General features: G+C 40.9%; 1 protein-coding gene across 5 annotated transcripts in view; it reads left to right on the forward strand.

Annotated features, from left to right (window-relative positions):
• Window positions 1-13,331: 13,331 nt before the first annotated feature.
• The window catches only part of SLC28A3 (solute carrier family 28 member 3), a 69,275-nt gene continuing 57,417 nt past the window's right edge, over window positions 13,332-25,189 (forward strand). For 2 of the 5 annotated variants that reach the window (XM_035700283.2, XM_025423189.3), the window contains exon 1: window positions 13,335-13,657. In XM_035700283.2, coding sequence (XP_035556176.1) covers window positions 13,580-13,657 — 78 coding nt within the window. In that variant the 5' untranslated portion in view covers window positions 13,335-13,579. Of the gene's footprint in view, window positions 13,658-25,189 lie in introns of all 5 variants that reach the window. The other 3 variants (XM_035700289.2, XM_025423188.3, XM_049116210.1) reach the window with 3 other exon arrangements.

Raw genomic sequence — 25,189 nt, forward strand, 5'->3', positions numbered from 1 at the left:
TCGAGGCAGAGCAAAAGGAAGCCCTAGGGACACTCCAAGGGTAGAGGAAAGGGAACCCCAAAGGCAACCAAGAGGGAGTGGCTGAGAAAGGAGCCCCGACAGACTGGGTGGGCAAAGTGCAGGACAATGTGGCCAGGGTGGGTCAAGGTTCAAGATCACCAGAGCAAGGACTGCCAAGAGTTTATGAGCTTGCAAGGAGGAGTCGCTGGGGACACTGGAGCCAATTCTATAGTGTGATGAGGCACAAGGAACTAAGAAGTAACCTTCAGAGGAAGTGGATTGAATGAGGTCTGATGAGATCTGAGGTAATTATTAACAGATTGTCATTGAGCACCCTGCACACCATAGCTGCTTCCATCAGCCAAAAAATAACCAGTAATCAATATTTATCTCAGCAATTAGATTCTCTTAGGAAATGAAAGTCAGGGGGCACCTGAGTGGCTCAGTCAATTCTGCCTTTGGCTCAGATTATGATCTCAGGGTCCTGAGATCCAGTCTGGCATCGGAAACAGGTTCCCTGCTCAGGGGGGAGCCTGCTTCTCCCTCTGCCTGCTGCTTCCTCTGCTCAATTTCTCTCTCTCTCTCTCTCTCTCTCTCTCTCCCTCTCCCTAATAAATAAATAAATAAATAAATAAATAAATAAATAAATAATATCTTTTAAAAAGAGGGGGATTAAAATCAGGTTTAAAGTAGAAAATACTTTGAAAACAGATTAAGGAAACAGAGCAGAGAGTCAGGAGAAAAAAAATACAGAGAGATGCGATTACAGAGGGAATTATTGACTTAATATATGTGCATTCATGAGCATTTTTCCTTTAAAGACTAAACCCTGGGATGCCTGGGTGGCTCAGCAGTTGAGCACCTGCCTTCAGCTCAGGGCATGATCCTGGAGTCTCGGGATTGAGTCCCACATCAGGCTCCTTGCATGGAGCCTGCTTCTCCCTCCTCCTATGTCTCTGCCTCTCGCTCTTTCTGTGTCTCTCATGAATAAATAAAATCACTAAAAAGAAAAAAGGACTAACCTGAGTTATTTGCTTTCTTCTTCTATATGCAAAATCAGAAATTAATAAACATGCTGAGAGGGTCATGGCACTTAAGAGGCAATGTACAAGGAAGATATAATTTCTTCTTAGCAAAGGTAGTAGAAATGCATTTGGTTTACAAACTAATTGAAGGAGAAAAAAATTTCTTGGCTTTAAGATAGACTTACATTTAAATAATCCACATCCACAGTGAGGCCGATCCACTGCACACATAGATGGCAAGGGTCATCACTGAAAGATTGACAATTTGGGGGTGGGGGAAGAGCCTTGTTGTGTAGAAGAGTGTGAAAACAGCCTTGTGTCTTACTTCTTGGAATTCAAACTTCCTGTGTATACATTACTAATATAAGGAAAGGCCCTTTTTTATGGGATAGCACTGAAGGAATCAAGTAAATGGTCTGGGCATCGACACTGCTGGCCTTACCTCCACTCCTTGACTCCTTGCTCATGTCTCGTGGGGCACTCTACACAGAGGCCCACATGGAGGGAGTCTTAGGGCCTTCCCAGAACTTCTCTGATCAAGACTGCAAGATTTCTTTGTACTTGTATAATCCTGTGAATCCCTTGTTGATTAATTTATATTTACTTCTATGTTCTTCATTCTAAGAACAATAACAGCCAAACCTTCAATACACCTTAGCTCTGTGCTAAGCATTAGTCTATGAAACTCACACAGTCTTTATAACACACAAAAAAAAGAGAGCCTGGCTGAGTCACTGCCCAAGGTCATACAGCTAATAAGTAACAGAACTGGAGCAGGATGCAGGTAATCTGTTCTTAACCACTACCACCTCGTTCTTATCTATATGCTTACCACACAGAAAATGCAAGGGTAAAATAATAAACAATCATGTTATCACCAGTCAGAAGTGGCTACTAACATTTAATCCAATTCATACCAAGACATTTCTCTTTTGAAGAATCAAAACAGTACACACAATCAACCTTGTCAAGGATCCTTGGCCACTGGCCCACCCTTCCTCCTCATGCTTGCAATGATTGTCACAAACTAATTCATAGTCTTCTTATCTGATTTGTAGTGGTGCTGTGGGCATTTCCAGGTAATCCCCTTTACTGTCTCCTGACTGCTGTATGTCTCCTGTTTCAAACACTACACTGTCACCCCCTCACTCCAAAAATCCTGCACTTGTTACTGCACTTGAAATGCCATTATCCAACCAAAGACTGAGATGAAACTGAAGTACAATGATTAATAGGGCTCCATGTGGAGGAGAGGTTTTAATGCCCAGGAGGACTGTGTGCAAGAATATTCAGGGGTGAAGCAAGGAGTCCTTCTACAAGATGTTTAAAGAGTCTCTGTCCCAACGCTGCCCATCACAGATGCCCCCATCTCAGGCAACAGGGACTCCATTCAGGAGCTCAGGCAAAATCTTGGCATGATCTGTAGCTCTTTATTGAGAGCTGTATGGTCTAGCTCCAGTCCAACATCTCACAGATATTCTTATTACATCCTCACAAAACCTTAAGAGGTCTAGGAAACCGAGGCTAGGAGATGCTGCATAAACTGCTCAAGATCCCAACCCAGAAGTGGGGGAATTAAGAGTAGAAGTAGACAATCTCATTTCAGTGCTCTTGAGGAAAAAAAGAAAGAAAGAAACCAAAACATACACATGCAAAAAGAGAAGTGATAACTCATACATCATATTATCCCACATCAGAGGCTCATAATAGCTAGTGGCCCCACTTAAAAGAAATTTTGGGATACCAGGATGGCTCAGGGGGCCAAGCTTCAGACTCCTGATTTTGGCTCAGGTCATGATCTCATGGTCTCAGGATCATAGGATCGAGCCCCATGCTTTCCATGCTAAGCATGGAGCCTGCTTCAGATTCTCTCTCTTCCTCTCCCACTGCCCCTCCCCACTTACACACTCCCTCTCTCTAATAAAAATAAACTGAAGAAAAAAAAAGTAGACCCATTTTCATCAAAATTGACCTGATCTCCTTTTCCCACCCTTTCATGCTTCATGTGCCAGAATGTCACCTATGTGTAGACTTCAGCTCCATACCCTGTCCAGCACTACACCAACTACCCACCAAATAATTTAACACCAACCAATCATCCTTACTCAAGGGGTCTCCAAATCACACCATTTGATTCTTATAATTTCTCTTATATTTGCTGCTAATATAAAGTATACCTCCTCATCAGCTGGGCTATTTGGTTACCTTGAATGCAATTCCTACAAGACAACGTAAATGTTTACTTTTCCCCTGTACAAACTTTCACAGTAAGGAATTAATCCTGCTTAAGTGATGACAAATGAGAGGTTTCTTCCTAGAGTTTTCTTTTTTAAAACTCATTATGGACTCATGAAATTTGATATACTTGGTGTGTTTCCATTCCACTATAAACATTTTTCTTTTTGGTGTTAAATCACCTTGAGTTGGAGGCCTTTTGATGCCCTTTTCAGATACAAACTTTAGATACAAACTCAGTCAGGCTTAAAAACTTCCTTGTTTCCAGCACACATTTTAGGGATACCTGTCCGGTTCTTTCCAGGGGGACAGCATTTAGAAGCCAAGATCTGAGCCCTCCAAGCTTCTGTATAGCTCCTCTCTGCTGCCCCCAGGAAGAGTCCTGTGCCTGCAGGGAGATTCAACAGTGCAGGGACAGTCAGGCCCTTGGACTAGAGGCGGGCCAGCTAGAGGATTCAGAGGTTTGAGACAACCCACTGGGGAGCTGAGGACCAAGCAAGGTGAAAGAACCAGTCCAAGGTCAAGTGAAAATTCTCCAATCCAGAACAGAGTCTGAAGGGTCTGGAACATTTGTGAGCAAGGATGTGAACAGAACAAGATAGTCGAGGCCCAGGCGTTTCTGCCCTGTTCTTCTACAAACAGAGAACAATGGTTAACAACATTTCAGTATGTGCAGTTCTCAGAAGAGAAAGCTGGGATTAGGATTTCTTTTTTTCTTTTACTCAAAAAAGTTTGAATGGAGTCGGGGTGCCTAGGTGGCTCAGTCAATTAAGCATCTGTCTTCAGCTTGGGTCATGATTCCAGTGTCCTGGGATCGAGTCCTGCATCAGGCACCCCGATCCATGGGGAGCTGCTTCTCCCTCACCCATTCCCCCTGCTTGTGACCTTTCTCTCTGTCAAATAAAGAGATGTTTAAAAAAAAAATCTTTAGGGCAGCCTGGGTGGCTCAGTGGTTTAGCACTGCCTTCAGCTCTGGGCCTGATCTTGGAGCCCCGGGATCAAGTCCCACATCAGGCTCGCTGCATGGAGTCTGCTTCTCCCTCTGCCTGTGTCTCTGCCTCTCTCTCTGTGTCTCATAAATAAATAAAATCTTTTAAAAAATCTTTTAAAAAATTTGCACAGAATGAATGAAGAAGTTACCTGGAATTTTTATAAGTTTTGCATCCTCCTAATGAATGGTAACAAAGCAAGTGATGACTAACACACTAAAGGTAGCAGAAAAACTCAGAAACTGAGGTTTTCTTGCCTTATTTTACATAGTTTTGAGAATTTAGAATTGTGAAGGTTACCAGGCATATGCAGAATATAATCCTTTCCTGCTGCTGCACAGTAGAGTGAATAGAATAAAATACAAATATTGCCTAGTGTTCCCAAATAATGCTATAACTTCTAGATGTGCTCCCACCCAGTTTAAGAGCCCCAACACCATCTCAAGCTTTGATAATATGTGAAATTATAGCATAGTGATGGGTACGGCTGAAAATATAAGTGAGCTCAAGATCTCATTTAAACATTTACTTTTGCATTTAGAGCAAATGTTAGAACAATTGACAACATTTGGGGTACATGCTTAAGTTCTTTGAATTTAATGCCCCTGATTGAAATTTGATGTCACTGTTGGCATTCTGTAAATATGAGCCAGACTACTTGACCGACTAATGACAGATCTTACCATTTTATGGATGTGTTATATGAGAAGAAACCCCTATACCAAATATCTTAACCCCCAATCCATAACAGAATTTTTGATGTTGTTATTAATAAATCCATCCCAACTCTGAACTCAAATGATAAAATTTGTATGGAATCTGCATTTAACCACATAGGAGAAAATATGTGGAATAATACAAAGATTCAAAGATTTTAAATATATATATAGGAGGAATTCTGGGAGTGGTGAAAAACAGGTCAGTAGCTGACCACGACAGGCAGCTCTTAGCTCCATCAGCTGGCTACAGCTCTGCGCCTCTACTTCCTCCAAGTGGGATATGAGTCCTTTGACTCAGAAGATACTCAGTGTTACATGACTGTCAAAACTGTTTCACAAGAGAACAGTGCAACAAGAGAGCCCTCGCCAGCCAGTGTGGGAAACCATTGCTCAACATCAGGTGAGGGCAGCCCGGTTGCAAGCCTTCCATTCCTCAACCTTGAAAGAACCTACCATACATACAAGTGCAAGGTACTCACCAAACTGCTTAGCAGGCATCAGAGCAATGTCCACACCATCCTGCACATCACAGGCCACTGAATGTCTCACAACAGAGCTCTGAGGCCAGCATGGCCCCCCTCCACTACACATGGATCCAACAGGAGGACAGCCATGTGGCTGACAGCAGCTCCCACTCTTAAGAAGCATAGACTTCGCTGACCGTGTCAGGGAAAAGGGAGGCAAGGTTTTGGGATCTCCTGTTCATCCATCATCTGCATGGCTTAGCTCATGAAGACCAAGTAGTCTGCCTGAAGGAGGCCTTACATTACCTCAAGCAGAAGAGTATGATCTCATCCAACTTTGGCCTCATGCACCAGGTCCTGCAGGATGAATCTGGATCCTGCCTTCCAGAGCGACTGTGATTTTCTTTTTAACTCATGTGCATTTCATACCTGTGCCATAGTAAAGATTCACTCTGTTCCCCTACTTTGGAGGGCAGGGGAGGGGGGATAGTGAGCAGTCACCAGGCTTATGGATGAACTTCAGACCTACCTCCAGGGTAGTAGGTTCTCGAGTCTGAAGGAAGGTCAGGCTGTTATGAGAAGACAGTGAGTACTGACTCCAGCACTTCCAGAAGCCCTGCCTTCTGGACTACCTAGTACCTGCACCTCAGATTTCACATTTAATTTTGAGTATAAGGTAAAAAATATAAGGAATAACAGGGGAGAAGGAAGCTGCTAGATCAGGATAAAAGCCAGTCAGAAACCCAATTCATCTTGTCGGAAGCACAATTTCCATCTTAGTTTTTAATGTTGACAGCCTCAGTGTCTGTCTCTGTTGCTTTAGGATATATGTTGATCACTATCCAAGATAGTTAACCCTAGAGGATTTGTAGGGACACCATATATATGCTGATTTGAGCCCTCAAAATTTTTGAGGTTCCCTCTTGAGTCCCACAGAGACAGTTGGTTGAAGGAAGTATCCAGACATTGACATTCTGAGTTTCCTTTTCCCTATAGGTTCTTCCCTGACCCTGATCTTTGGCATGATTCTTACTCTTGAACATTTCTCCTTGCACAGCTCCTCAAAGACACTCTTGTGTCATTTGGGAAACGTTCTTCAGACCATATATCAAAAATCATCCCTTTGTGGAACCTACTGTATATTCTGGATCAGTGGTGTTGAAAACAGAAATGACTGGTTTCCCCAGCTTGTGGTGCTTATGTGCTTGCCCCATCTTGTGACTCACTTGTGTGCTTTCCTGCCCTGGGGGTTGTCTTTGAGCGATTGACTTCTGTCATTTGCAGATTTCACAATGGGGTACTGTATTTTTGTCTGTAGGTTATTTCTCCAGAGGAAAAGGCAGTAATTTCCTAAAATCTGTATGAATGTGAAGAAAAGCATTATTATTGGTTCTTGTTTTCTACAGTGCAAAATAAAATAGTTCAAGGGGAATTATATATATAAATTAACCATTTCGTTATTACAAACATAACTGGCAGAAGCTAAATTTATAAGTTCACATATGTGAATCATTCATAAAACATCTCTTTTTATAACTTTCTATTCTGAGATCATCTGAAACTTATAGAAATGTTGCAAGAATAACATAAACCCCTAGAACTTAATCAGATTCACCACTAACACATTGCCTCATTTCCTTTTTTTAATTTTCTCTCATACTTATGTATATTTATCATTTGCTTTTTTCCCTAAGCCATTCAGGAATAAATTACAGACATCATACTCCTCTAATTCTAAGTATCCAATGTCTACCTAAGGACTTTCTCTTATATAACATGGCATAGTTATGAAGATGAAGAAATTTAACATTGATATATTGCTATGTCCAAAATTTGGTCAATGTGTCCCTATATTGTCCTTTATAACAAACATTGCCCCTTAGTCCAGGATCCACTCCAGGATCACCCTTTATCTTGGGTATCATATCATCTATAATGGTCTCTCTGCCTGCACTGCCTCCCACGACCATAACAATTTGGAAGAACACAGGCCATTTTAGTTTGTAAAATATCCTTTGATTGGTTCTAATGTCCTTATTGTTAGATTTGAGTCACGCATTTGGGGCAGGAATCCCTCGGAAGTGATCTGTCCTCCTCTGTGCATCATATCAGGAGGCACATGATGTTGCTTTGTCCCATGCTTGGTGATTATTTGGTTAAGAATGCATCTTTCAGTTCTCACAATTATAAAGTTTCAACTTTATAAATGAGCTCTTCTCATCAAAATTTTCATCTACGTTTAGCACCTGTTCAAGATTCTTGCCATGACAGTTATGAAGTGATGTAGAAAATATATTTGGGTGTTCCCTTTTCCAGAAATTGCAATTTTTTTTCCCCAGTAACAGCCCTATTTTAGCTGACCATCTAAAACCACCCACTGTTCCCTCATGAACTATGTCCTGGTTTCTCATCCATGATAAAGGACAATGAGTGTTTTCCACAGTAGAATGACCAGCACCGTGGTAACTTAGGAAATAATGCCTAAGTGTTCAGACCTTGGGCCAGGTCCATGGACCCTGAAATCGCATAAGATCCACTCACCTGATCATGTCAGAAGAACGCAGCTGACACTATTGTTAACCACTTTTATGGGTAAGAACTGAGGAGAGTTTATATGCAGACCCAGCCCAGCATGATGCTTTTCTGCAGACCACTTTTTTCTCTAAACTAACAAAATGAAGGGGAAGGTTTTTACCTCTGGGAATCTCATATTCTCAGACTCAGGAACAGGTTTCCTCAAAAGCCTTTGTTCCTCCACAAGGATTACGTTGGTATTACCATAACCCAGGCCAAAATCAATTTTTTTTATCACTCCCCACTCCCTTAGTTAACCTTATTTAAGGGACGTGTGATGGTACCTACCTAGCCTACCAGACACTGAGCACTAGGAGTCCACTCTGGGCTGGCATGTTTCCCTCAGAATCTTGAGTATGCACATTCTCACTACCTAATGCCAGCCACTGTTCACACAGTATTTCATTTAACCCCCACAGCAGGCCTATTCTAAGTAAGAGAGGTGCCACTATACACCTCATTTTACTGGAATGTAGGGACTTCCATTTTCTTCCTTTGATCAATGGACAAGCTATTCAGCCTCGAGCCTACTCTGTTCTAGAGCACAGAAGAGAAAGCAGAGACTAAGATGGGTACAGCTTAGATGGGGATAGCTTGCAGCCCAAATGTTCATTTCTGGTGGAAACAATAAGTCAAGCCATTACTTGGGCCTTCTTACAAATCACCTCAACTAAGCATTGGCACATTTTTTGAGGATTTCAAAATACACAGGTGGATGAGACTCTGCTGTCGAGCCCATCATTTTTCCATTTTATTCACTTTTTTGCATTTAGCTTGGGGATGGTTTGCTTTCTCAACTGATAGAATGAGTGCTTCTGGGTATTAACTCAGTTGTGCTTCCTCTGGACTGTATTTCTCCCCAGAACATAGAGCTCTTGATATGACCATCAAGAGGCATGGGCCCAATTTAGACTTTGCCACTTATTCATTATATTCTGGGAAAAATCAGTGTGTCTCTCTGAGCCTCCAGTATTTCCTCTGTGAAACAGAGAGTGTAATACTTCATTTGCAAAGTTACGAAGATAAAATGGAAACAACATAAATACTTAAAAGGCACATGGCAGTGCTCACAGATGCTAGTTCTCTCTCTTTCTTTATTGGTCATCCCTTGAGCCACAAACTTCCTTCCCAGGATTCTAACTAAAGTGGTGCAGACAGACAGAGGCACCTGGCTGGCTCAGTGACTGACTCAGGGGGTCCTAGTATCAAACCCCAAGTCAGGCTCCCTGCTCAGTGGGGAACCTACTTCTCCCTCTCCTTCTGCTTGTCCCCCCCCCCCATTTGTGCACTCTCTCTCATAAATAAATAAATAAATAAATAAATAAATAAATAAATAAATAAAGTGATACAGTCTGCCAAACAATCTTAAATCACAGTTAAGTATTCCTCAGGCCAAAAATCCACTGACCTATCTTTGACTATAGGAAGTATTGTGGCTAACTATCCTTAGCACAGCAGGAATGTTGAAAAGCAAAAAGTTTTCTTGTTTGAAAACATCCCAAAGTATTTATTTCAACTACATGTTATTGTGGGTTTTTTTTTTCTTCCACTCTTGAATATCTGAATAGAGTTGGTTAATGAGATTAAGCTTTGTTAGCATCCCAGGATTACATTTTTGGTTTATTAAACTACAAGATGTATAAGCAAATGTCACTCTGTAATACGTGATGAGTCCCTTAGGGGAAAACAGCAGGGAGCAGATAAAACTCATGTTATAACACATTGTTCTTAATGTGGGACAAGTGTTACACATATTTTGAAAATTCATTTGACTCCTTCTGGAAACACTCTCACCAAAAAAGAAAGAGTAACCTTACTCTAGAATCACTCACAAGGCAAGATGTATTGTCATATATTTCATTTTCTTTGCTTTCGTATTTTTAATAAACTTTGAAGTACTTGCATTTTTTCCATTTGTTTTTCTTTGATGAGCTTGTACATGCAGTCTTCATAAAGCCAATTCTTGGGGTATGGAATGTAGAAATTATTTGATTAAAAACACCAGTGACTGGCCACACAACGGTTTATTTTTTTTAATTAATTATTTATTTATTCATGAGAGCCACAGAGAGAGAGAAACAGAGACATAGGCAGATGGAGAAGCAGGATCCTCGCAGGAAGCTGATGCAGGACTCGATCTGGGGAACAGGAATCATGCCCTGAGCTGAAGGCAGACTCTCAACCAGTGAGCCACTGAGAATCCCCACACAATGGTTTCAAGTTTAAAATTGAGTTTGAGGAACACGGCAATGAAAATAGCTCAGACTCAGAGTTAAGGGACCGTTCCTCTGGCCCGGGCACCAGCTATTCCTTACAGATAAGATTCTACATGGCCGAGGAAGGATTTAAAATACAGTCTTGTAAAGTTCAAAGGGTCCTTCACCTCATTTTCTGATCACAATTTCTATTTCCAAATTGGTCAAAATGAACCATAGATCTACAAAGCTATCAATCATTTTAACCAATGTTGCAAAGAAAATCTGAATTTCATTAGTTTTTAAAGCTTTTAGCAACAGGTTTGAAAGAGATACGTTTTAAGTTAAAACTTCTCTATGATTGACAATCACTTTTGCATTTTAGCACATTGTTGTACATATAATTTTTTCTTTTTTTTTTTTTAAAGATTTATTTATTTATTCAGTCAGAGAGAGCAAGAGAGAGGCAGAGACACAGGCAGAGGGAGAAGCAGGCTCCATGCAGGAAGCCCGATGTGGGACTCGATCCCAGGTCTCCAGGATCACACCCCGGGCTGCAGGCAGCGCTAAACCGCTGCGCCACCAGGGCTGCCCCATATAATTTTTTCTAATTATCTCTCCATTTTTCCTTTTCACTGGTGTAGGTGGAGCATAGAAGAGGCAAGTATGTGTTTTCCATTAACACTATAGTGTTCTTGTTTGCACAGTGATATATTCTCAAAAATGTTTGTACTCTTTTCAAACTGAAGTTTGAAAACAGCCTGGGGGCAAAGAAAACACTGGGTTGTATATTATAAAAATTTCTTATAAGAGTATCTGCAGGAGTGTCAAGCACGTCAGTCAAGCTACCTGTGCTCATAACCACATATATCAGAATAAAATTTGAGTTTTGTTTTGTTGTTCCCTCCAGAGAGTAAGATGCTACCTAAGCTCTAACTAGATTGAATCATGAGCTCATGGTGGTTTTGATATCTGGTTGTAGCAGCTGGTTTCTTCCAACAAATTTACAATGAAAGTTCCCCATATGATCTGCTTTCTGTTTATCTCACCTTTCTCAATCACTTCCAATTGGACTTTTAGCATCTGGTAACATGGTGCCTACTTATGATGGCATATCACAATTATGGGGAAGAACTGATCAAAATTCCCAAGTCTCCATTACTCAGTGAGAATCAATAAAGAGCATGCCCATAAAGCAAGCTCTGATGGTGTTGAAACATGGTGAGGACTTGGAACAGGGGTGTGTACAGGAGCACACAGTGAGAAGTCAGAGATCACCCTTCCCACACCGCCAATACAGTGGGGCTTTGGGGAGAGACTGGATTGACAATCTAGTGGGAGTGCTAAGCCTTCCCGTGTAAGCACATGTTACCTGCTCAGCCAGAGGTGTACCTGGCCTCAGGGAGAAAATTGTCCCTAAAATGCATGCAAACTACTGTTTAGAGATCATCGTGTTTTTTTTTTCTTTTTTTCTAACATCTTAAGATAAGTATTATCATATCACAACAAATTTAATATGTGCCCAGCACCAGTCTATTTTTAGTTGTACATCTTGTCATCTCAATTATATACTGTAAAATGACAACTATTATCCCAATTTTATAGATGAACTATTGAGCACAGAATTTGGTACCTTGTCCAAATTCACAAGGTTAGTCAGTCAATGATCAGCACACATTTTCCATAAAGAGCCAGGTAGTGAATATTTTAGACTTTTAGCCATCAGTCTGTGATCCCTTTCAAGCTACTGTGGAGCCATCAGCAGCCGTAAATGATACATAGTGCATGGGTAAGTTGGTGTCCCAACAAAATTTTATTTATGGACACTGAAATTTCAACTTCATATTCTTTGCTTGTGTCATAAAATACTTGTACCTTTGATTTTTTTTCCAACCATTTAAAAACCTAAAATCTCACACAATGAGATGAGCACTGAGTGTGATACTATTTGTTGGCAAATTGAATTTAAATAATTTTTTAAAAAATAAAAAAAAAATAAAAATTACAGAAAGTAAAACAAAATAAATTAATTAAAATACATAAAAATCTAAAACTATTCCAAGCTTTTAGATTGTATGTATAAAAATAAGCACCTTGGAGCACCTGGGTGGATCCGTTGCTCAAGCAAACAACTCTTGGTTTTGGCTCAGGTCTATTTCATGAGATCCTGCCTGCATGGGGGTGGGGAGAGTGGGTGTCTGTACTCAGCAGGGGGTCTGTTTGAGATTACCCCTCTACACCTTCCCCCTTCCCACATGTGCCTGCTATCTCTCTATCTCTCTTTAAATCTCTCTGAAATAAATAAATGAATTTTAAAAAAAAAAAAAAAGCAACTGGCTGAGTTTAGCTCTTCAGCTATAGTTTGCTGCAGGAAGTGGTAGAGACAGAATTTAAACCCAGAATTTAATCTCATCCAGGCAATGTGGATTAAGAACTCACTAATCATTATAGTAAATCATGATAGAAATTGCAGCAAAGTATGAAACAGAAAATAAGAACCACCCATAACACCTCAACCCAGAAATAACCATTAATAATATTTGATATTTTCTTCCATTCTTTTCTTTCATTCTGTATGCAGTATATCGTTCATTAATTCTAGCTTTTCACTTCTTGCAAGCATTTTTCACATTTCCAAAAAGGCCCACAATTGCCACTCATTTTAAAGGTACTAAGGGAAACTGCCATTTTTGAAAGAATTGTATAGCTAATAATTTCCTAAAATAGAGAATCTTTTTATTAAATGAGCAGTTGGTCACATTCCATTTATCTGCTGCATATTTGCATTTCTAGGAAGTAGATTTTGAAAAGCAATCCAATCTGTGGACAGGGATGTAGTCAAAAGGCTTTGGAATCATCTAGACATGAGGTTGGCCTCTCACCATCCCTTAATTAGCCAACAACCCTGAGCAAATCATAACTTTACCACACCTGGTTTTGCTTGTACTGAACCCAAGACCACTGTAAAAGTGTAGACCTGGCACAGAATATTGGCAATAGATAAAAACCAGTCCTTAAGGTCTTTCCCCATCCCCCAAGATTCCTAGTCCCCAGCACCACCCACAGGAAATAGATTATTTCACTCATCACTCTTGTGAAAGCATCCTTTTCTGTCCTGTTCACTGAAAGAGTTTTCCAGAGTAAAAACAACCCAAGCTTAATGAGGTGGGTGGACCTGAACTGGAAGGGTTTCCTTCCCTTAAAACCACTCCTTCCACCTACTCCGCCCAACAGATTCTTCAGTTTCCAGTGCAAGCCTTGCCCAGGTGCCATAAACAGCAGGTAGCAGCCTGACATCAGCAGAGGCTGTGATCCCTTTCAAGCTACTGAGGAACCTCTAGACCAGATCTGAAAAGAATTCGGAGCCCAGCCAATTCCATGAGCAGCAGAGACTTTGTGGAGCTGACGGGTATGACAACCCCCAGAGCCGAGGGCTGCAGCAACACTGGCTTCCAGGTGAGCAGACAGGCGTGTTGCCTTGTGTTTAAGACCACGTCAATGGGAATAAGGCTCTTTTCTTACCACCTTGGCAGGTTTCTGAACAAAGCAGTGGGATTACTGGAATGCAATAAGATTTTCTCATAAAACTTTTTCTAAAATATTGTATTTTGCTTCTTGAGTTGTTCCTGTTGACAAACCTGAAAAGTCTCTTTTAATTGAACTTGTTTGCATCGCTGACTTGCCCTGTCACTTAGGAACAAGACTTTCTTCTCTGGCTTTTGTTTTGAGTTCACAGGCCCTGCCAGCATTTTCCAAAGAGCTAGTAAAATGGAGAGAATGGGGTGAGTCCAGCTCCTGAATGTAAGGAGCACACTTGAGGCTTTCTTTCTTTATACCAGGTCCCAAAGCCCCTGTCTGACAGTGGCCTAGGTGCCCCCCTCTCCAGTGCAGCCAGGTTATGCAAACTAGTCTCATGTCATCAATCAAAACTCACTGAGTGATTAATGCCACTTACCTCTGGGCTGGGTGCTGCAGAGACCCGGAAGGAGCCCTGTTACAGGGAAATGCCAGGTGTTCTGACTGGCACTGAGATGGGGGTTTTCAGAGATATCCCGGGCTGTGGTCCCTTCCCTAAGCTAGCATGGGAGTCACACTAATGGGGGTCAGCAACCTCCTGGGATTCATGGTTACCAAAGAAAGCAATACAAACTTTTAGGCACTGGCAAAGAAAGGAACAAGGAAGGTAAAAGGGCTTTAGCACACGTCCTAAGTCTTCTACCCACAAGTTACTGTCCCTTCCCTGAGTTTCAGTTCAGCTGCCTGTAAAGTAGTCACAGTGATCTTCTCTCAAGGTTAGTAGTGTAAGGGAAGAAAAGTTTTGTCCTCTTCCCTCTTAGATTCAGCACCTGAGGTCTGTGAATTAAACTGAGAAATGGCAGATTAAACAGAGAAAGGTAATAAAGTTTATTAATATTTTAATGTTAGGGGGATCCCTGGGTGGCGCAGCGGTTTGGTGCCTGCCTTTGGCCCAGGGCGCAATCGTGGAGACCCGGGATCGAATCCCACGTCGGGCTCCCGGTGCATGGAACCTGCTTCTCCCTCTGCCTATGTCTCTGCCTCTCTCTCTCTCTCTCTCTGTGACTATCATAAATAAATAAAAATTAAAAATATATATTTTAATGTTAGGTTCATGTAGCTTCATAGAAAAGAAATAAAAAATTCAAAGAACCTCAACAACTCAGGGGCTTATATACCATTTTAACAAAGGAAAAAGAATTGTGGAAAAGTGATTAGACAAAAGAGAAAGAGAGAGAAAGAGGTTAAGGGCCAAGAGATTGTGGGAAGTGACTAGGAAATATTGGGGTAGCTAATGGAAGATAAGGTTTAATATGAGGTTTATGCAATCTTAACTCTATTACCAGTGATTAGGAGTATTCTCCTCTCACTGCTGGAAGAGAGGACAGCTGCACAAGGGAAATTCATGCCCTGCTCTCAGAAAAAGGGAGGAAGACTGAAGAGAGTTTTCTGTGTCTGCTTTTCCTTAATTGCTTACAGCTCAAAATTACTCTTAGCCAAAATGGCATCTTTTGGCGGTGGTATATCCTAACTCCCTTCATAGGAGTTAAATGAGAAAAAGCATAAAGCAGAGGTTCTTTACGGTTCAAGAGAATGGAAGAAACAGAATGGCATAGAATTAAAGTCAGGATGAAGCAGGACCCCCCCCCTTTTTCTGCAGTGGAAGGGGACCCATATCACCAGTAGTTGGCATCCCAGTCAGTGAGGAGGACACAAATCCATCAAAGATAGCCCTGGTTTCTATGCTTCATTCTCTTCTATCAAACATAGCAGTTCCAGGTATCAAACTCAGGAGAATTCCACACATCAACACCCACAAACTGTGACCAGGTTATTTCTTCCAACGCTTGCGGTTTGACAAGACACATGTTTACTCAGCAAAATCATTAACTTCCCCCCTTATTTAAGACCACTGCTGGAAAGGGATACCAAGGCAAGAAGGGATAAGACACTATTCTTGCCCTCCAGGAGCAAAGCAAGCAGAAACCAATATGCAATTGTAACATGATGTAAAAATAAACAAAAAACGATGTCAGAAGTTGGCAGAGAGTATATTGCCCATACAGATGCAGGTGAGCCGGGCTGACCAGGAAGCCTCTCAGGGTGAAAGAAGGGGCAGGGATTTCCCAGTTGAACAGGGAGAGCTGTCAGCAGAGCACTGCAAGCAAAGAGAACTTCCCGAAAGAGGGTATGTGCTTGGGATAGAGAAGATGAGGTACTGGAGCTGGAGAGTAGGCAAGCTGGCCCCAGATCATGTGGACTCAACGCATGCTAGCACATTGGGGACGAATCAACCAGAATTTGACTATCCAATTGTTAAAGTACTCTACTAGCCCTGTCGAGGGTGGACAAAATGGAAAGAGATTTGTGTGTGGTTGTGATGCCACTTAGAAGGGTAGCATGATAATCATGGTGCAAACCAGCACGGGGCAGAAGTACCAATACTGGTTGGAGGCCCTCTCAGCGTGGAACTAGCGTTGAGTCAGGGTGAGGTAAGAGTTGCTCTGGCTGTGAATATTCCCGTTCTCTCCTCTGAAAGGTAGGATAATGATAGTATATCTTGGGGTTGAGAGAATTAAGTGAATTAATATATGTTAGGGGGAGAAAGTATTTGTTTTTAAAAACTGTGCTGTCTTAGTTCGTTCAGGCTGGTATAAACACCATAAAGTGGGTGGCTTATAAATAAAAATTTATTTCCCATGGTTCTGGCGACTGAAAGTGCAAGACTGTAGCACCAACAGACTCGGGATCTGGTGAAGACACACTTCCTCATGGACAGCCATCTACTTATTGTGTCCTCAAGGGCAGAAGGTGCAAGGGGATCTCTGGAGTCTCTTTTATAAGGGCACTGATCCCATTGCTGAGGGCTCTACCCTCATAGCCTAATCACCTCAAAGTCCTCACCACCTAAATCTGTCACGTTAGTATTAGATTTTCCAGCAGGAATTTTGTGAGGATAGCAGGGACACCTTCAGACCTTAGCAGGTACCTAGCTAGCACTCAGAGTGAACATAATAATAGTATCTCTTGGTGCTGGGGCAGGTTAAAGAGAGTGACTAGCCAACATATCTGGCTTGAGAGCAGAACTTAGAAGTGATTCCCTTTATAGAAACAGGAAATCCAGAGGGATGATTAGAACAAGGACAACCATGAATTCATTTTGAGGCCTGCTGGATGAAATTAGGGTGATTCCTCACCCCTAGATGAAGATGGGGAGGAGGCAGGAAACTGCAGGCATACATGCACCTGGAGGCTAGAAGGGGCCATCATGCATTTGGGGGCTGTTAGCACACTGATGATCCAGTGGCATGAATGAGACCGGCTTATAAGAGAAACCTAGGAAGCCCCAGTGTTTATGGAGCTGGGAGGTTGGAGCAATCAAAGGATCTTCATCCTCAGGGAGAGAATGAGGAGCAGCACCAGGAGAGGGGAGAGTCTGGGGAAGCCAAGGGAAAAGAGAACTACATGAGCAGCAGCAAAGACAAATTCACTGGATTTGCCAACCAAGAAGTCACCAGTGACCAGGAGTGGGGGAGGAGGACAGGTGGTGTTATGAGCGGGAGCTGTGAAGGGGAGCAAATGAGGGAAGAGAGGACGTTCTTTCCCCTGGCAGAGCAGAGCGGGGAAGAGAGACAGACTCAGGGGAGGCAGGATTGAGACTGTAGACAGGAGGCTTTTTAACTCAAAAAAAAATTTTTTTAAGGATTTTATTTATTTCTTCACAAGAGACACAAAGGGAGGCAGAGGCATTGGTAGAGGGAGAAACAGGCTCCCTGCCAGGAGCCCAATACAGGACTTGATCCCAGGACTCCGGGATCACGATCTGAGCCAAACAAAGGCAGATGCTCAACCACTGAGCATCCCCCCAAAAAAATTTCATTGTGAAATATAACATGCAAAAAAAACCACACTTATTATAAAGTGCCATCCACGTCAAGAAACAGGACATTGCATCCCTCAGCTAGGACACCCCAATTCTGTACATCTGTCACAACTGCCACCTCCACTGGGGATGACAATGATCCTAACTTTATAGGAATTACTTCCCTGCTTTGCTTTATGTCTTATCTTATAATTATGAATCCCCTAGCACTGCTTTTGCCTATTTTTAAATTTTATATAAACAGAAAATTACAAGAAAATATTTGCTTATTTTAAAACATTTATATGGAATTGGGCAAGATGAATCATTTTGTGTCTGACTTATTTTGCTCAGTTTTGGATTCCTGAGACTCAGCCATGGTATTGTGTGTAACTGGAGTTCATCCCATTTCATTGATATACAGTATTCTCCATAAACATTACACAATTTATCTCTTTTACTGTTGGTGGACATTTATGTCATTAAGCTTGGAGCTTTTAGGAGCTTCTACAAGCAAACACAGCTCTAAACACTCTCAGACATGTCCCCTGATGCGTATGTAACAGACTTGTTTGGCATTATATTTAGGAGTAGAATCGCTAGGTCATTGGGAATGCATCTATATTTTCAACTTTAGCGACTCTGGCAACCTGGTTTCTCAAGTGGTTTTACTAATACACACTTCCATCCAGGGAGTGTGAGTTCTTTTTATTGCAGAGCCTCACCAATATTTATCTGGCTTTTTAACTGCAATGTTTCTGGTAGATGTATAGTAAGTAGTGCAACACTTTGGTTTCATTTTACTTTTCCCTTGTTATTGGCCACTAGATACCAACTTTATGGAATGCTTGCTCAAGTCTCTCACCTGTTTTCTCTACTGGATTTTGTGTCTTTTCCTACTGATGTGATGGAGTTCTTTTTATGTTCCAAAGACAAGCCCTTTTTCAGTTATATGGTTTCCAAATGACTTCTATACTTCTTAAGTTGTCTTTCACCCTTTAATATTTGGATGCACAAAAGTTAATTACATTGTGGTCCCAATTATTTATTAAGTGTTTCTGTTTTATATATCCTGTTTAAGACATCTTTTTCTGTCTCACAAGATCATAAAATACCCCCCCATATTTTCCAAAAACTTGTTGCTGACTTCCACATTGAGGACTCTGGTCCTCCTGAAATTAGATCTTATGAATAAACAAGGTGGCAATCAAGTTTTTGTTTTTCTACACAGGCATCCAATTATTTCAGCATCACTTAAAAAACAATATTTTCCCCACGTGACTAGTATCACATTTATCAAGTGTCCATATTTAGGGTATGTCTTTTTAGAATAGGGCAACTAAAAGATTTTCCCAAACTGAAAGCAGGGGGAAGGATCCAGAGGAGACAGAGAATGGAAAATTGACAGCAAGAGAGGTCAGGATTTCTAAGGGTGAAAATTGAGGCAATTTTTGAAAGAATACTCTTACTAAAGGGTGTTCTGTAGAAATACAGGTGAGGTTTCATCCTGCCTATGAGTCATTGATTTTAGGACCTATGGCCCTCAGAGCCACACAGCCCATGCTCACTCAGATGTCAGCTGCGTGGTACCCACTTACAAGAGTCTCAACACGGAACTGGGTGGGAAATGTGACTCTGCACACACACACACACACACACACACACACACACACACACATACACAGATTGACCTACTCCTTGAATAGTCTGGCGAGTTAGTTGAATTTGAAGAGTTTGTTAAATTATGGGGAAATTTTGGGAGGTCATCTAAGTGCAAGAATGTTTGACACAGATAATTTGAATAGAGAAGTTCAAATTATCTGTGGTTGGGAGTAATCATGCAAAGTAAGGAGGAAGAGCTTTATTTCTCTCTAATCCTCTGAGGGAGGTCCACATGAATCACACCAGGTGGTTGAGTAGGTTTCCACTAACTCAGAACAAGCTTGGCCAGAACTATTGAGGTACTTTTCAGCCCACAGGTGAATTAAAACACAGAAAACACATGACAATAATTGCCTTTGTGAAGGACGTTTTAAAAACTTCTCTCTCCTTTCCTCAAATCAGATCATACTTAATTTATTTCTAACAACCTAGATGGCTAGAACCCAAGGCATTTCCATGATGCCTCAGTGGGGAAGGATTTAGTGATCTAGTTTTGCCCTTTACTCCAGTCTCTCACTTTACTTGTGGGTTTTTTTTTTTCACATCTCTTAATTTAAAATGAAGATAGTGGCGCCTACTGACCCATGCAGATAGAGCAGGTGAGAGCAAAGAAACCGACAAGTGACATTTCCAGGAGGCACCAAAATTAGGCTTCCTGTTGACCCACATGGCTACTTCCTCATTCCCCTGCAGAGCATGAGATCTCGAGGTCAGAGTAGAGGGAAGAAAGAAGTAGATGGGGAAGAATTTTAAAAGCACAGCTGGAAAAAGAGGTGGTCTGTAATGTTCCAAGAACTGACTATATGGCATGTGACTTTGACTTTGGTTAGAGATAACAAGGAGCCTCTTCTTAAGGAGGAAATGGAGAGGGAAGAAAGGGATGAGCTTTTGAGAAAAAGCCACACTGGGGTGTGGTGGTGGGTTAACCACAGATGCTAAGGTTAAAAGTCACATACTGAATCATTGTGAGGAGGGCAAAACATAGGTTCTTTGGGTGAAGAGTTGAGACTTCAAAGCCAGAATGCCAGCCTACCATTAAGGCAAGTTACCTAACCCCCAAATCTGTTTCCCCATCCAAAAACCAGGTCCTAATACCCTACATCATAAGACTAGGGGGGATAGTGGAAAGCTCTAGCACCTAACAAATGCTCAAGTATCAGCAACTATTAGCTAAACCATTTAGTTGGGGATGCTATTTTGGGTGCAAAGGCCAAACCAAAGTTTGAAATCCAGGTGTGAATTCTGTGTATCTACAATAAGAAACTATGGAAGATGCTAAGAGGCAACTTGGAATTATTTTAATGTCAGCCAAATGTAAACCTCAAGTCCCTTGGGTCCCTGCCAGACTGAGAGACCTTGGCTCTCAGCATCTGTGTCTCTTTAAAAGGACTTTATAAAGTTATTTTTATTTTTTTAAAGATTTTATTTATTTAATCATGAGAGACAGAGAGAGAGGGAGAGACACAGGCAGAGGGAGAAGCAGGCTCTACACAGGGAGCCGATGTGAGACTCGATCCCGGATCCCAGGATCATGCCCTGAGCCAAAGCCAGATGCTCAACTGCTGAGCCACCCAGGCATCCCTACAAAGTTATTTTTAAATAACTTTTGGTTTATTCTGATCCATTTCTTATAAGTCAAATGCATCTCTAAAAAAAATTTTTAGGCTCTAAATTTATTCACTGTGTTTCTAATTAATTTACATTCATTTAGTCAGTGCTCTTTGGAATGATGTGCTTGATAACCAAAGTGATTTTAGGATTAGCCAAAAAGCAACGTTCTTCCTAATGTAAGCAAATTCAAATGCTTATGGCACACTGATGTATTCTCATTAATGCCTCACTATCGAATGTTCTGACTTGAGATAGCCTGATTCAGGATAAGACTAATACTTAGGAAGTGACCATGATTTCCCAAAATTGAACAAGAGTAAGGCAGGCCCATGAAACCAAGATTTCATCCTGGAGGTGATTCAGGCTTTGGCATCAAATGCATTTTCATAAAAAAAGAGATCTATTATCATCCTTGATCCCTTTAGACAGACTGGAGATTTACCTACTAAAAACCAATCAGAGAGGGAATAAGAAGAATTTTTTTTTTCAATTGATGGCTTAAAAGGGATTATACCCTTGTTCATTTTTTCCTCAACTGTCGGAAGATGTTTGCTGTTAAGAACATTTCTGTTTCAATTTTAAAAACATATTATAAGCAACTAAATGCCAACAAATCAGGCAATCTGGAAGAAATGGATACACTCCTGGAAATCTACAAATTACCAAAACTGAAACAGCAAGAAATAGAAAATGTGAACAGGCCAATAACCAGCAAGGAAATTGAAGAAGTCATCACAATCCTCCAAGACACAAAGGTCCAGGGCCGGATGGCTTCCCAGGGGAACTCTAAAAAACATTTAAAGCAGAAATAATACCTATTCTACTAAAGCTGTTTCAAAGGATAGAAAGGGAGGGAATACTTCCAACTCGTCTTATGAGGCCAGCATTATCTTGATCCCAAAACCAGACAAAGACCCCAACAAAAAGGAGAATTACAGACCAATATCCCTGATGAACATGGATGCAAAAATTCTCACCAAGATACTAGCCAATAGGATCCAACAGTACATTAAGAGGATTATTCAATGTGACCATGTGGAATTTATTCCTGGGATGCAAGGCTGGTTCAACATTTGTAAAACGATCAACCTGTTACATCACATCAATAAGAGAAAAGACAAAGAACCATATGATCCTCTCAGATGCAGAGAAAGCATTTGACAAAATTCAGCATCCATTCCTGATTAAAACTCTTCACAGTGTAGGGATAAGCAGAACATTCTTCATACAATAAAAGCCATTTATGAGAAGCCCACAGCAAATATCATTCTCAATGGGGAAAACTGAGAGCCTTTGCCCTCAGATCAGGAACACGACAGGGATGTCCATTCTCACCACTGTTATTCGACATAGTACTGGAAGTCCTAGCCTCAGCAATGAGACAACAAAAAAAATTAAAAGGCATTCAAATTGGCAAAGAAGAAGTCCAACTCTCCCTCCTTGCAGATGACATGATAGTTTATATAGAAAACCCAATGGCTCCACTTCAAGATTGCTAGAACTCCTACAGCAAGTTGCCAATGTGGCAGGATACAAAATCAATGCAGAGAAATCAGTGGCATTTATGTACACTAACAATGAGTCTGAAGGAAGAGAAATTAAGGAATCGATCTCATCTACAATTGCACCCAAAATCATGAGATACCTAGGAATAAACCTAACCAAAGAAGTAAAGGATCTATTTCCTAAAAACTACAAAACACTTATGACAGAAATCGAGGAAGACATAAGGAAACACAGTCCATGCTCATGGATTGGGAGAATAAATATTGTGAAAATGCCTATGCTATCCAGAGCAACTTACACATTCAATGCAATCCTTCTCAAAACACCTTGGTCTTTCTTCATAGAGTTGGAACAAATAATCTTAAGATTTGTATGGAACCAGAAAAGACCCCAAATAGCCAGAAGAATACTGAAAAAGAAGACCAAAGCTGGGGGCATCACAATTCCTGACTTCAAGCTGCATTACAAAGCTATAATCATCAAGAAAGTGTGGTACTGGCACAAGAACAGACACATGGATCAATGGAACAGAATAGAGAACCCAGAGATGGATCCTCAACTCTATGATCAAAACATCTTTGACAAAGCAGGAAAGAATATCCACTGGAAATAAGACAGTCTCTTTAATAAATGGTGTCGAGAAAATTGGACAATCATGTGAAGAAGAATGAAACTAGGCCATTCTCTTGCACCATACACAAAGATAAATTCAAAATTTTGAGAGATCTAAATGTGAAATAAGAATCCATTAAAATACTAGAGGAGAACACAGGCAACAACCTTTTTGAACTTGGTCATGGTAACTTCTTGCAAGACACATCTGTGAAGGCAAAAGAAACAAAAGCAAAAATGAATTACTGAGACTTCATCAAGATAAAAAGTTTCTGCACAGTGAAGGAAACAATCATCAAACTAAAAGACAACTTACTGAATGGGAGAAGATATTTGCAAACGACATATCAGATAAAAGGCTAGAATCAAAGATCTATAAGAACTTATCATACCCCACACCCAAGAAACAAACAATCCAGTCATGAAATGGGCAGAAGACATGAACAGACTTTCTCCAAAGAAGACCTACACATGGCCAACAAGCACATGAGAAAATGCTCTATGTCACTTGCCACCAGGGAAATACAAATCAAAACCATAATGAGATACCATCTCACACCAGTGAGAGTGGCTAAAACTAATAAGACAGGAATCAACAAATGTTGGAGAGGATGTGGAGAAAGGGGAACCCTCTTGTGTTGGTGAGAATGCAAACTGGTACAGCACACTGGAAAAACAGTGTGGAGGTTTTCTAGAAGTTAAAAATAAAGCTCCTCACCACCCAGCAATTGCACCACTGGGTATTTACCCTAAAAATACTGATGTGGTGAAAGATGGGACACTTTCACCCCAATATCATAGCAGCAATGTCCACGATAGCCAAATTGTGGAAGGAACCTCAATGTCCTTCAACAGATGAATGGGTAAAGACGATATTGTCTGTATGAACAATGGGATATTACTCAGCCATCAGAATATCTACCATTTGCTTCGACGTGGATGGAACTGAAGTGTATTATGCTGAGTGAAATAAGTCAATCGGAGGAGGACAATCATTATATGGTTTCACTCATACGTGAAAATTAAAATAATGAAACAGATTATAAGGGAAAGAGGGAAACTGAGCAGGAAAAATTAGAGAGGGAGACAAACCATGAGAGACTCCTAATTCTGGGAAACAAACAGAGGGTTGCAGAATGGGAGGAGGGTGGGGAGATGAGGTAACTAGATGACAGGCACTGAATGGGCACTGAGAATGGCACTTGATGAGATGAGCCCTGGGGATTATAGTATATGTTGGCAAATTGAATTTAAATAAAATATATATTTTTAAAAAGTACATTTCTGTTTCCCCATGACTAAAGGGATTGCATCTTTGGAATTTCAGATGCAGCTAAGTTAATTCTAATTAATCTGTAAAAGCATTACGAAGTGTAGGAGTTGAACTTCTTAAGTCTTAATCATGAGTATAGTAAAATAATTAATTGTGTAACTTATGTTTGACAGCTTCTCTTCTAAATTCCCTGAGAACAGGGATGATATATGCAGTCTCAGCGACCAGCATTGCTAGCCCATTGACCATAGCAACCCATGACGTCAGACAGAAGACTGGTTTTTAACAGAAGGAAAGGATGCCTATGCGTGAATGCTTGGTTTCATGGCAGTAAAAAATGATAAAGATTCAAATATTTGAGAAGCAAGGGAAGGAAATATTAAGTACAGTTGTGGGGAGGGAGGACTGCAGAGTGCTGTGTCTGGCCCAGGAAGTAAGGAGTCCAGGTATTGTCATATATTGCTCTAAGGATAGCAGCTTGTCCAGGCTGAAATCAGACATTATCAAATATAAATTATCAATATAAATATCAAAAGCTAAAATAAGAGTGAAAGGCAAGCCAGGAGGAGAAGGTCAGTGATATCTTGGAGCACACAATTCTACATTTATATGACTTTTAGTTAGCTCCAGGCTCAGGAAACTCTGGGCATAAAAAAATAAAAATAAAAATATACACAAGTGCATTTGCAGACATTTAACTCCACTCTTTTGGTGATGACTTGGTTAGGATGGAGGAGAACACCCCACCACTACCAAGGCATGTTTCCCTGTTTGTAATTAGTAAGCTATCTGTAGAGGTGATATTCAAGGCTATGTGAATATCCAGTTGCCCAACACATTTCACCCAATGGTGTTAGCTTCCCTTCCTTGAATCAGTTATCACCTAGGGAGCTGCAAAATGAGGGTTTTCATTGCTTCATTGTTCCTACCCTGACATTCTTCTGAA

The sequence above is a fragment of the Canis lupus genome, chromosome 1, assembly GCF_003254725.2.
Source record: "Canis lupus dingo isolate Sandy chromosome 1, ASM325472v2, whole genome shotgun sequence".
Classification (NCBI taxonomy): domain Eukaryota; kingdom Metazoa; phylum Chordata; class Mammalia; order Carnivora; family Canidae; genus Canis; species Canis lupus.